This window comes from Schistocerca cancellata, chromosome 7 (genome assembly GCF_023864275.1).
Source record: "Schistocerca cancellata isolate TAMUIC-IGC-003103 chromosome 7, iqSchCanc2.1, whole genome shotgun sequence".
NCBI classification, from domain to species: Eukaryota; Metazoa; Arthropoda; class Insecta; order Orthoptera; family Acrididae; genus Schistocerca; species Schistocerca cancellata.
The window spans coordinates 25,561,664-25,574,675 of NC_064632.1; the positions used below are offsets into that span (position 1 = coordinate 25,561,664).

Sequence of the window (13,012 nt, forward strand, 5' to 3'; positions counted from 1 at the left end):
AGCAGATGAGCAGTATGACGGTTTTACTTTAAATTAGGTAATAACATTCCACTACAAAAAATTTATCGCTGTCTTCCCGGTACTGGCCTTATCGGTACTGTAACGGCAGTCAATGTGGGGCTGGAAGCGGGAGTTTAACGCGTCGGAAAACATCGAGAAGTTGCGTTTATTGGAAGGACCATTCCAAGCGCTTGTGTGAGCGCAATGAAACGTAAGGTGTCGGATCTTCATTGTATGTTGTTGTTGTGACCTTCAGTACGAAGACTGGTTTGATACAGCTCTCCGTCTTACTTTATCCTACACAAGCCTCTTCATCTCCGAGTAATTTGCTCCACCTATATCCTTCTTAGTCTGCTTTCTGTATCCATCTCTTGGTCTGTCTCTAAAATTTTTACAGTCCACAAGTCCCTCTAGTATTATACTGGTGATACTTTGATGTCTCAGAAATTGTCCCATCAATTGATCCCTTCTATTAGTCAAGCATGCAACAAATTTCTTTTCTCCTCCATTCGGTTCAGTACCTCCTCATTAGCTGCATGATCTACTTATCAAATGTTCGACATTCTTCTGTGGCATCACATTTCAAAAGTTTCTATGGCTTTATTGTCTGAACAGTTTACAGTCCACGATTCACTTCCGTTCAATGCTACACTCCAGTCTAATACCCTTAGAAAAATCTTCTTAATGTTTACATCTATGATGAATGTTAAACTTCTGTTCTTATAAAACGTTTCTCTTGCCACTGCCAGGATACTTTTAGTTCTTCTCAACATCGGTCAAAATCAGTAAATTTGCTGTCCCAATAACACAACTGTTTTAGCACTTTTAGTGTTTCGTTTCCTAATCTAATTCTGTCACCATCGCCTCATGTAACTCGCCTACGCTGTGTTACTCTAACTTTGTTTTATTGATGTTCAACCTATGGTCTTTGAAGACACTGCCGGTTCCATCCAACTGCTGTTCCGAGTACTTTGCTGCGTCTGACAGAATTACTGACAGAATTACAACGTCGCCGACAAAATCTCGGCCTTTTTATTTCTTATTGCTGGACTTTAATTCCTTGGCCTGACTTTTCTTTCGCTTCCTTTTCTGCTAGCTCAGTGCACTGAGCGAATAACATCGGGGACCGGCTACAACCCTGTCTTACTCCCTTCTCAGCCACTGCTTCTCTTAGATGCCCCTCGAGGCTTAGAACTGACGTCTGATTTCCAAATAAATTTTACATAGCCTTTTATTGCCAGCTACGTTCATAGATTCACTGAGTGTGTTGCCAAAAACATTTTCTAAGTCTATAAATGCTATAAATACGGGTTTACCTTTCTTTAACATACATTCTTGGGTTAGGGTCAAAATTGTCTCGCGTGTCCCAACATTTCTCCGGAACCATATTCAGATTCTAATAACAAAAATGTATTATTACTATACGAGAGGCGGGTATTTGCGCACAGACAGACTAATAAGTGCAATAGCCTCAATTTAAGGGGACCTGGACGTAAAATGACAGAAATTTTCACCGCTGCGGTCGCAGGTTCGAATCGTACCTCGTGCATGGATGTGTGTGATGTCCTTCGGTTTGTTAGGTTTAAATAGTTCTAAGTCCTAGGCGACTGATGACCTCAGAAGTTAAGTCGCATTGTGCTCAGAGCCATTTGAACCAGAAATGATCGAAAACTTTTTTTTGTCACCATCTGAATTACTATTTTATTCCGTTTCAAAAAATGTATCTTTGATCTACTTTTCAGTTGTTTATTTGGTCTTAAACGCTCTCTGAACAAATGTCCGTACACTAGCTACGCTCATGTGACAGGCAAGGAATATCACCATAAACATTTCTAGCCGACCACAGTCATAGAAACAATAAAGCCAATATACAGGGTCATTGCCGCTACGAAATTACTTAGCAAATGTCTGCATGGCCGTACACATAACCCTAATGAAAGTTTCAACTGCGTGTGGCAGCGATCACCAAAAACAGTGTTTGTTGGATGGACTGTACTCAATATAGGTGTGATGGATGCTGTCTTCTGCTTCAATAATGGTGTAATCAGCAGGACAAAAGGGTTTTTCTATTTCCTCAGATATACTCCAAACTACAAAACGAGAGGCATAATGTGTTCCTATGAATTCTGACAGCACCCTGCCACTGTTGGAATGCTATTAGACTGATAATGGACCAGAAAATAGTACCAGAATGGAAACGGTATCATAAAAACCATCTATAATTCTTAAACTGTAACAGACATTTCAATTAATTTCCTTTTACTGCTTGAGTTAATGTAATTCATTGTTGGTAAAACACCACAAATTCCTCCGCATTGTAGATCAAGGGTAACGTTCACTGAGGGCGAGGTAAAAAAAATGCAGCCCGTTCACGTACAGGTACCCTTAAAACGCGGTGCCTGTTATTTTATTCACAATTTTAATATTGATTAAAATAACAAACCCACACTTATTAGAAAGTCTTGTGTTCACATCTATGGCGAATGTACAAATGTACACGCAAAATAATCCACACATGAAACAAGCATTACTTTCGTACTCGATAGAAAAATAAGTGATAGCCTTCCCGGTCTGCAATTGACCTGCAATGCTGGCAGACCCGCCGAAGCAAATACGTTGATACAAAAGGCCGAACAAATCCGAAATACGTAACTGCCGCGTCTAACAGTACTCAACTTCATTCGCTGCCAGCAAGACTTGCTCACTGCGAGCTCGGATTACTCCCATGGTACACCGTTTCTAATAATATGATAATGCTCGAAGTGATTCGGGCTGTTCAAACCTTTTCTTGTGTTTCAGTGTTACTGACACATTATTTTAATTTGCACTTGCTAATGATTCCTTTGATGAGAGACCCTTTATAATAACAAATTCCAGTAAAACATTTTATTTAACAAAATGAAATTACGTTTCTGAGGGCACGCAGAACCTCAGGAGCCAACCAGAGCGTAAAATGGCTCCACTGGCGCCACGCTAGGTAAATAAGGGCTCCAGTCAAATTATGAGGCCGTATCCAAAAGACATATGTTGCGCTACTTTATTGCATAAACCGATCAATACATTCTAGTGACGTCACCTGCTTGCTGCAGCAGATAGGATGCGTTGAATGATTATAAAGCACTGACGGCTGCAGCAGCCAGAAATGTTACACTAGCATTGTTTCAGTGTACTCTCCGAGACGAACTGTACAGTATTTTTGCGTATGTGCAGGTGTTGACAAATATACACTGCCGGAAAAAAATAGTGCACACTTTTAGGGCTTTCCAACTCACAAAACATTTATTGTTGCAACAGTGCATACAGAGTACATGAAATGATTGGATTTACAGACCATTAGTACGAGCGGTTCGGAGATACTAGGGATCAAACGAATCTGAAACACCCATGGACGCCAATGCAGGTGGTGACTCTGGCATCATACAGTTGGCGAATGCCATTCTGGGATACGTTATGCCACGCTGAGGCGTCGCAGCTAGGGCGCAATCGCCAACTTGTCCGTTAAAGCTTTCTTGTATGAATGTATGTGGGCTCCAGTGTAAGCAGTCAGAATCTTATACGATCTGCAACGGGCGAACTGTGTCCTGCAGACGTGCGTCATGACCATATGGCGGGACTGCAGCGTGTGAAAGTAGCGGAGAGGCGATTACAGAGTACTTACATTCTCTGGAACTATAAAAATTAATAACTGATCTAGAATAGCCTGAGGAACTTCATATGAGGTACATAACCCTCTGTTGTGTAAAGGAACAATCCCCAAAAATCTGAAGTCAATAACTGTCACAATTTGGAAGATACAAAAAAAAAAGAAAAGTCTGTAAAAAACGTAATTATCCGACACTTAAAAAACTAAATCAATATATATGTTAATAGTTCACCAATTGTGACTATTTGAAAAGATATGATAACACCTTCAGTGTTTAGATTCAAATTTGGAAATTTCTCATTCTAGAAAATCTTTCGTAATTTTGATATAGTAATAACTTTAATAATTTCAAGTAGATATTTATGTTTTGTGTTACGGTGAGTGTGAAGGAGAGTACTTGTGTATGTGGGACAATCACCAATATTAAATTTTCAGTTTGTAATTCTCTATAGGAACATGCAGCTGTTCCAGCTTTGTATGGTGGGAACGAATCCCTCAGTGGATGACAGATGTCCAAGCATGTTTGAATATGTGAGAGACAGCCAGAAAGTTCCCGACTATATAGTTAAATCCCAGACGTAATGTACAGCTTAAAGTTTATTCGATTTTATTTGTTTAAGAAGGGAGTTTTGAGTTGCTTATTTTAATGAAGTCAATGAGCTGAGAGCAGTGGTTGGTTCTTGCTAGATTTTGGCGAGAGCCGCGCCCTGAAAGTCAGATCTGATTGGCCGTAATTCTGTACAGCCAATAAGAAGGGAGACGGTTTGCCACCTAACGCATGAAATAGAGGTGCTTGTGGGGGCAGAGAGAAGAAGTAAGTGGTGCACTAGCTTTCGAAGGATCCGGTCATGCTGAATGTGTCCGAACGCATTATGTGTAAAATGAAGTGATATTGTGACTTCAGCGTTTCGGTACAGTGATAGAGGTAGCTGGTATTTACCATTATTTTTTTTTGAAATTTTAAGAGTAGAGAGATATTTTGTTCTGGAGAAAATCGCGTGTGTAGACTTTGAATTAAAAGCATGGCGGTACTAAGTAAATTTTTTTTACTGAATATTTATGGCGAGAAAAAACTTTATATAAAGACAACCACTGAAAGCCGAGTGCAAGAGTAAATAGCAGTTTATTGACTGTGTTACTCTCGTAAATGATTTCGGAATTGGATAGGAAAAGTTCTGGCTGTCTGAGTGTGACGAGGACTGTCAACAGGAACTTTAACGATTTCAACACATGTGGGCTGATGATCTTGCGTAACAGCAAGTCAAAAAATCCTAATGCGAGGTTGAAAGGACCTTTGGACTTGGAAATTTGAACAGAAACCGATTTCCGATTTATTCTTTAGAGGTCACAAGACTATTTTCAGCTTTTTGTACTTATAGCGGCCTCCGACGTGTAGTTATGAAATCTCAGTTTCTTCAACACTGCTTTTCTGAGATCTCGTAAGTAGCCACTGTCAGGAGTTACGTGTGCAGATCTGCAGCAGTATCGAGGTAGGTGGACAATTTATGTTGCAGAACCGCCGTCGAGGTGCGAAAGAGCGCATTACGTCACAACGTCTGCTGAAATTGTTCTCGTAGTTCTGTAAGAGTTGTTGGTTAACGATTCGCACAAATCACTTCTCGTCCCATCATAGCTCACACGAGCTCTGTTTGACTGAAATTTGAAGATTTTACTGGCCTATGAAGTTGCTGAACGTCTCGCAGAGCAGTTGAGTTTCAAGGACCGTTTTGGGAGGAGCATTATCCTCTTGGAACATCTCGTCACCTCCCTGTTGTAAGAACGGCAAAAGAACAGGTCGAATGATATTCTACACGCACGGAATGCTGGACAGCATCCGCACCAGGAACACCAAAGCTAAACGAAAGTTTTACCTTTTCGCCCCCCAGAGCACAATAGCTGGGATGAGGCCAGTATGTCTTGCAGGAATAAACTCTATGAGACAGTGCTCCCCAGATCTATGTCTACCTCCACTGACGCAACACATTACCACACCTAACACGGTGCAGGAAAAACCTTGGCGTCAAAACAGGTTCCAGTGACCTCGGAATCGATAAACCAAGCTAGTGACAAAATCATATGATGACGGTAGAGGTGGAGAGCGATCACGCCTATGTGGTGTGGACGTCCAGAATCTTCTTTTCAGAGGTGAGAATATACAAGTGACCATAAATACCAGTATCGTTGCACAACTGACGCGGCACGTCCATCTTGTGTGGCAGTTCTCCGAAAGGACCATCCCGCTACTTGGAAAACCACAGTTTGACCCCATTCAAATTCGCTCAGGTGACTGTCGACAGCACGAGTCCGCAGCTGTAGAATAGCTACTGGTTTCCCATGTTTGGACAATAATGATCCTTGTGGCTCTGAGCGTTTCCCGTTTTAAAGGGTAGACACGGGGGGCGCACTGATAGCTGTGGCATTACTCTTACTGGCGGAGGGCGCTGAAACCAATATCAGTACATCCACTATCCCCCCCGTTGTCGGATACAAATCGACGTCGTCTTTCGAGGTATACTAGTTTTTCCCGACAGTAAGAATACAAATAAATGCCTGAATTTAAATGCAGATGCTAGCGCAGCCAGCAAGTTCCACTGTTGTACGAGGCGTGTTTTTTAATAAGTACCGTTTTCAAATTTAATAAAAGACGTGCTAAGGTATCTCAATAATTTTGTTTTTACATGAAAGCCTGTACCTTAATCTGCTTTTCTACATAATTTCCGTCAATATTGAGGCACTTGTTATAACGTTGTACCAGTTTTTGAATACCCTCCTCATAGAAGTCTGATGCCTGTCTTCTTAACCAGTGCTTCACCACTGTTTTGACTTCATCATCGTCTCGAAGACGCTGACCGTCCAGGTGTTTCTTCAAGTGCAGGAACAGATGGTAATTACTGGGCGCAAGATCGGGGCTGTACGGAGGATGATCTAGAGTTTCCCATCGAAAAGATGTGATGAGATCTTTGGTCTGTTTCGCCACATGCGGATGGGCATTGTCTTGCAGCAAAATGATACCCTTGCTGAACTTCCATAGACTGTTGCTTTGATTCTGGTGTGACGTAGGCCATCCATATTTGATCACCCGTAACAATTTGGCTTAAGAAATCACCACCGTCGTTGTGGTACCGCTCAAGGAAAGTCAATGCTCTGTCTGCACGTTTGGTTTTGTGCACATCCGTCAACATTTTCGGTACCCAACGTGATCACAATTTTCGGTAATTCAAGTACTCGGTCACAATGCCATACAAAACACTACGAGAAATATTAGGGAAGTCATCCCGCAAGGAGGAAATCGTAAAGCGTATGTTTTCTCTCACCTTGTTGTCCACTTCCTGCACCAAACTTTCATTAACGACCGTTGTTCTTCAGGCAAATTTGTGCGGCCAATTTAAATGCTCTCACCCACTTTCTTACCATTCCGTCACTCATAATGTTTCCTCCGAAAACTTCACAGATCTCACGATGAATATCGATCGCTTTTAGACCTTTAGAACTAAGAAATCTTATAACAGCCCGTAATTCACAGTCAGCGGAACTCACAATTATCGGAGGCATCTTAAACACGCAGTACACAACGTAAAAAAGGAAGAAGCAGACTGTAATGGCGTCGGTGCGTAGATTAAGATACAGACTTTCATGTAAACATAAAATTATTGAGGTATCTTAGCACGGCTTTTTTAAATTTCAAAACGGTACTTACTTAAAGCCCGCATCTCGTGGTCGTGCGGTAGCGTTCTCGCTTCCCACGCCCGGGTTCCCGGGTTCGATTCCCGGCGGTGTCAGGGATTTTCTCTGCCTCGTGATGGCTGGGTGTTGTGTGCTGTCCTTAGGTTAGTTAGGTTTAAGTAGTTCTAAGTTCTAGGGGACTTATGACCACAGCAGTTGAGTCCCATAGTGCTCAGAGCCATTTTGAACTTACTTAAAAAACACGCCTCTTATTTGACCACGAACGTGACCTGTACAACATTCAAAATATCAGTCGTGCTCAGAAAAGTGTTCTGAGTCGTTGTGAGTGCATAATGTCCGAGCTAAGTGAACTCAAACATGCGAAAATGGTTAGTGCTCGTATGGTGAGTACTGCCGTAACCATAACAAAGGTTTATACCGCATACCTGAACAGCGGATAAACATTGCGGATGGTACTGCATCCGTGACTGACAGACTTGAAGAGGCTTGTGGCGAAAAATAAGAGAACGACGGCCACGTCTTGATATTTCCTTGGCCACGTAGTTACTCTGCGATGTCGCAACAGTACCAAGGGTTACGTAATCAGTTTGCTGATCATGTCCATCGAATGGTACAATGGTTTTCCCCAATGGTGATGCTGTGTTCCAAGACGGTGGGGCTCCTGTTCACGCAGCTCGCCGTTTTCCAAGAGTAGTTTTGCGAAGACGAGGATGCTTTGTTGCGTCCTCCCTGGCCACCCAGCCATCGGATCTGAATAAAATTGAGCCTCTATGATCTACGTTGGAGGAAACTGTGCGTGATCGCTATCACCTCCACGAACTCTATATAAATTTGTCACTATTTTGATTTACCCATTGTGAGATGACTGGAAGCTGTTTTGACGCCAACGTTTTCCCTGCACAGTGCTAAGTGTGGTAGTGTGTTATGTCTGTGGTGGTTTCATGTTCTTTGCACCACCACTGTCTAGATGTAAATGTAAGGTGTGAACCGTGATTTATTTTCAAAAAATATTCTTAAGAACTTATCTTATTTACTAGCGACTCATCAAGAACATTAACACATCTAATCACACTATGTAAGCATGGAAGTAGTTGCCAGGGAGTGACTGATGAAATCATAACCAAATTCCTTTTAACAGACGGGAATTTTATTGACTTTAATAGTGCCTAAAAGCATTTTTTTAAAGAAATAGATTTAAAATTAAAATCAGAAAGCACCTACTCAATATCAAAGTAACAATTTATTCAGAGGCAGAAAGAAACAAGTTTTGACTGTATGCGCTTTCGGGCACAGAACCTACCCGCTCCCTTCTGACACGGCCGTCGTTACGACCGCTCACAACAGCCTCTGAAAGACTACACTGGTGCAAGTCTTTAACACACCAGATGAGTTTAAACTACAGTTTTAACAATTCACACAAGCACACAAACTATGCACCCCGTAGGAGGGATGGAAGTGGTACAAAACACTAAAATTAAAACATTAACCTTCCCACCGAAGGTGAAACTTGATTTCAACTTCTAACAAAAATCTTACAGTGAAAGGGTGGCAACTTTATATAGTAAAATGATTATTTGAATAAAAGCCCATGAAATGCAATCTTATATAAAATTCTACAAGGTTGGCCAAAAAATGGTTAAGATGCTCTATAGTAAAAAGATACCGACTCTCAAGATTGTGGGCAATAATATCAAAGTTTGCAAAGATCAAAACATATTTGAGGTATTAGGCCGTTACACTCCAAGCGAAAAATTCGTTAATACACCAAATCCGACAAACATGACAAAGGCACCTACTAACGTACAGTAGATTGATAGGGAGGTTACAGAAGGATCCAAACCGCAGGTTGATCTAACCCGCCGCTACTCCACAAGGGATAAACGGACCACCCAATTTATAAATAACGACCTTCCCGCGGGCATGCAATGGAGTAGAATGATGGGACGACCCTAAAGCAAAACGGCTGGTGACCTCACCAAGAAAACAAGTGGAACTTAACAAGAGTAAGTCAAACAACATATCACCAATGACTTTGAAAGGGTACAGTACTGCCCGACATTGAAAATAGGTAGAACATACTTCATTATTTTTGTCAGAACAACACATTTTTTTTTGTAAAATAACTCAATTTCAATTAATACAGCGAAGCCGGATACCAGTGTGGGAAAGAATGACAATTTATTTATTTAATTGATCACATGTGCACTCCCACAAAATAAATCCCTACGTCCAGATTCGTGAGATCTGTGAAATGAATGAATGTATGGTCGTCTGCTAACCGCAGATAGTGAATGTGAATATATGATCATCTTTGAGACGATCCTTTGGTGGGACCAAAGAGATGAAACTTACCTGAGCTTTGAGCGCCTGAAATGTGGCTGACCAATACGGTAGCAAGGTGCTCCCCAACTTCAGCAGAGGTGTGAGAGGACCTCGAGAACAGCCATGTTTCAGCACTCTGCCGCTGGATCTTGTGCTGTTAAGACCTGTTGTAGTTGTGCTCCGTAAACACAAAAGAGTGGAGACATGGATGCATGTGGAATATTTAAGAGTAGTTTGATATAATAATTTCTCTATTTCAGAAACTTTTGTGGGGAGAATTAAATGTCAGGCAGGTAATATTAATGGAATTGTAGTAATCTTCGGAAGTGACCAACGGTCACAATGAAACCACATGTAGCAATAAGTTGAAGTACTTCCGTGTGCGTAAGTTAAGCTGAATTACTAGCGTGTGTACAATAAGTTGAAATAATTAAGAAATAGCGTGTGTACCATAAGTTGAAATATTTAACGAATAGCGTGTGCAGGGCTTGAAATTAGAGACGAGTACTTCCATGTGGTGAGTACTGTGTAAGTCTCAATCTGTGTATGAGACAAACGATAAAGAGAAGTACTCGTCCATGGTATCAGTTGAGGACTCGCGTGTGTGATGAATATGTTCTTAATATTACTTTGCGTGATATGATTCCGTGTGACGCTAGATTCAAACTCTGAGAGAGAAGCAAGGTGAGTCGGCCATCTATCCAGCAACGCCACTTGGCTTGCATTGCACAGGAAGATGTGCAAATATCTCCAGAGTTCATAGTAGGAAAGTAGAATTACGAAGTGGGGCAGTGTCGTGTGAAACTGGGATAAATACTAATTGAAGTGGGAAAGCTGAAAGTGATAGTGTTGTGACTATTTAGTGTTTTATATTTTTAGTGTTTTGTAGTGTGGTGTATGTCATGTAATTTGGGTATGTGTGGTTTGCATGGGAGAGTAGCAAGGTAGTTTCAAAAGATTAGTGGGTTATGCTTGTTCCTTCTGTACCGCTCGGTCTGGAGGAAAGTTTCGTGATGATGATTGTGAGAGTCGAAGTGTGAGAAATAATAAAAGATCCACCATCCTATCCAGAAAGTGCACTGTAGCGTTAAATAATTACGAGACCATAATATAGAGATTCACCAATGAATAGCCATGCCCACTGGGCGGAATTTCTCATGTGTTATTGTTGTAGGTTATAGAATTTGTGTGTTTAGGTTATAGAATTTATCGGAATAAATAAGATAGTGAAAAGAAAAAGATTGGTGGACTTTTCCTTCGAATTGTATGCTGTCATGATGTCCCGAATTTATAATGTGTGCGCCATTCATATTCAGTGCGGTGGCCACGTGTTGATAAGAGCCGTTAAATAAAAGACAAAAAGAAAATGTGGTATTGCCAGTGAGTAGTGAACAGTCTGACTTCTGTAAATCACTGATAGTCAGATGTGCGTTTCCGTTGCGTATTATTCATGCAGGAGGATAATTTGTAACTTAATTGTGAGTACAAGAGTTCATGTTACTCGATAAATAAGAATGAACCCACTCGCTTGGCAGACCACTCATCTTGCAGGCCTGACTGCTTGATGCCACAGTATGAGCAAGGCATGTGGGTGCCTCTCAACTTAACATCTATTAAACTGCGATTTCTCGAGAAGACCTGGCGCAGCAACCCCAAATCTCTCTCCCGAACCGTCCGCTGCCAACCGCTTCAATGGACGCAGGAAGGCGCGTCCATCTCCGTCTCATGGCGTCGCAGCTCGCACCGGCCAGACTGATGTCGTGGGTTGACTCATGTTGCTCTCATGTCGACCGCCGAGTCATTACCCCTAGCTATACGCCGCGGCCCACTGGACTCACATGGCGACCTCACATGCGCCGCCGCTCAAGACGGACCAGTCATCTTGTGCCTCAGTGCGCGACCGACCAACCGATCGATCCAACCGCCAATGACCATTGCCTGAACAAACTAGAGCATTCTGGCGGCCAATGCGCAGACTCGAATGCAGGAACTAAGCACTGACCGGGCGACCACCCGCTGAGTTCTCTTACTGGCGGAGTGGAAAGACTCTCATTTCGCCCGGCTTTAAAGGTTGATCGGAACGACAGACATACTAGCACTCCGAACGACAGACAGACACTAACTGCCTAACAAATGCGGACGAGAGACTGACCCAGACTGACCGACTGTCGAGTTTTTTTTATTTATTGTGATCTCATTCTCCTGCCCCATGTGGGCAGGGAGGGCTGTCAGCGGCACAATCCGCCGCTCTTTAGCCGAGTGACATGGCAACTTAAAATGAGAATAAAATGTTACATACATAAGGCGATAAAGGGGACCTTAAAACAGAAGAATGGGAGAAAATGGAGGTAAAAAATAAAGACTAACACAGAGACGTTCATGGACGATAGCTAAAAAAAGTCACTAAAAAGTTAAAAAAACACAGTTGGCGATTCTGCAAAACTCAGAGAAGACACTGAATGGACATGCACACGTTAAACGTCGGCCACAGTAGTAAAAACAGTCCGCAACAACACACTTAAAACCCACTTGGAGCACACATGACGAAGAATAAAACTGCCAGGCGGGACCTGGCGAGGGAGAGGGCAGACAGGATGGGAAAGGGGGGAAGAGCAGGGGGCATAAGGGGAAGCGGCGGGATGAAGAGAGGAGGGGCATCAGTGGGTACACGAAGAGGCAGGAGACACGTGGGGCAGGAGATGAAGAGGGAAGTCAGGGCAGGAAGGAGTGCAGAGACACTTAAAGGGGGCACAAGAGATGGAGGAGGAGTAGGAGGGGGAAGCCACTAGCGAGCTCATTGCGCCCCTTAAATGCACGTGAACAGGCAACCTCTCCCCTTTCCCACCAGAGGGAGACACCAAAGCTGCGATTGCCACAGCGGTGCCACCGCCAGAAACGGAGGGCGACTGCTTCACACTACGTGCTGCGGCGCGCTCTTCAAAACAGCAATGTTTACCACGGCTCAAGGTGGTGTCATTTAGCTCGATTCCTTGGAAATAACAAGCTGTGCTGGCAGTAGTTTACATCATGTACACATTATATGTGACCATCATACAAAGGTAATGTGGTGTACTCACAGTGCACGCTGAGCACGATTCTCCTGCTGACGCTGGGTGGCACGTCGTTGGAGGCGATGCAGAGGTAGGCAGCCATCTGGCTGCGGTCGAGCCGCCACAGGTGCAGGTCGCTGCCGCTGTACGACTCCACTGTGGACAGACCAACACACAGCCACGCTGCACTCCACTGAAACGTCGAAAGGTGCTGCGAGCGACACACAGAACACTGGCCATGATCGTACGAATAGCAATGAATACTGAGGTGACCAAAGTCATGGGGTAGCGATACGAGCGTATACAGATGGCG

The 13,012-nt window shown here is 42.9% G+C and overlaps 1 protein-coding gene across 1 annotated transcript in view; it reads right to left on the minus strand.

Annotated features, from left to right (window-relative positions):
• LOC126092414 (lachesin-like) overlaps positions 1-13,012 on the minus strand; it is a 348,672-nt gene that overhangs the window by 230,673 nt on the left and 104,987 nt on the right. Inside the window, exon 5 of the mRNA XM_049908001.1 lies at positions 12,727-12,855. Coding sequence (XP_049763958.1) covers positions 12,727-12,855 — 129 coding nt within the window. The remainder of the gene's footprint in view (positions 1-12,726; positions 12,856-13,012) is intronic.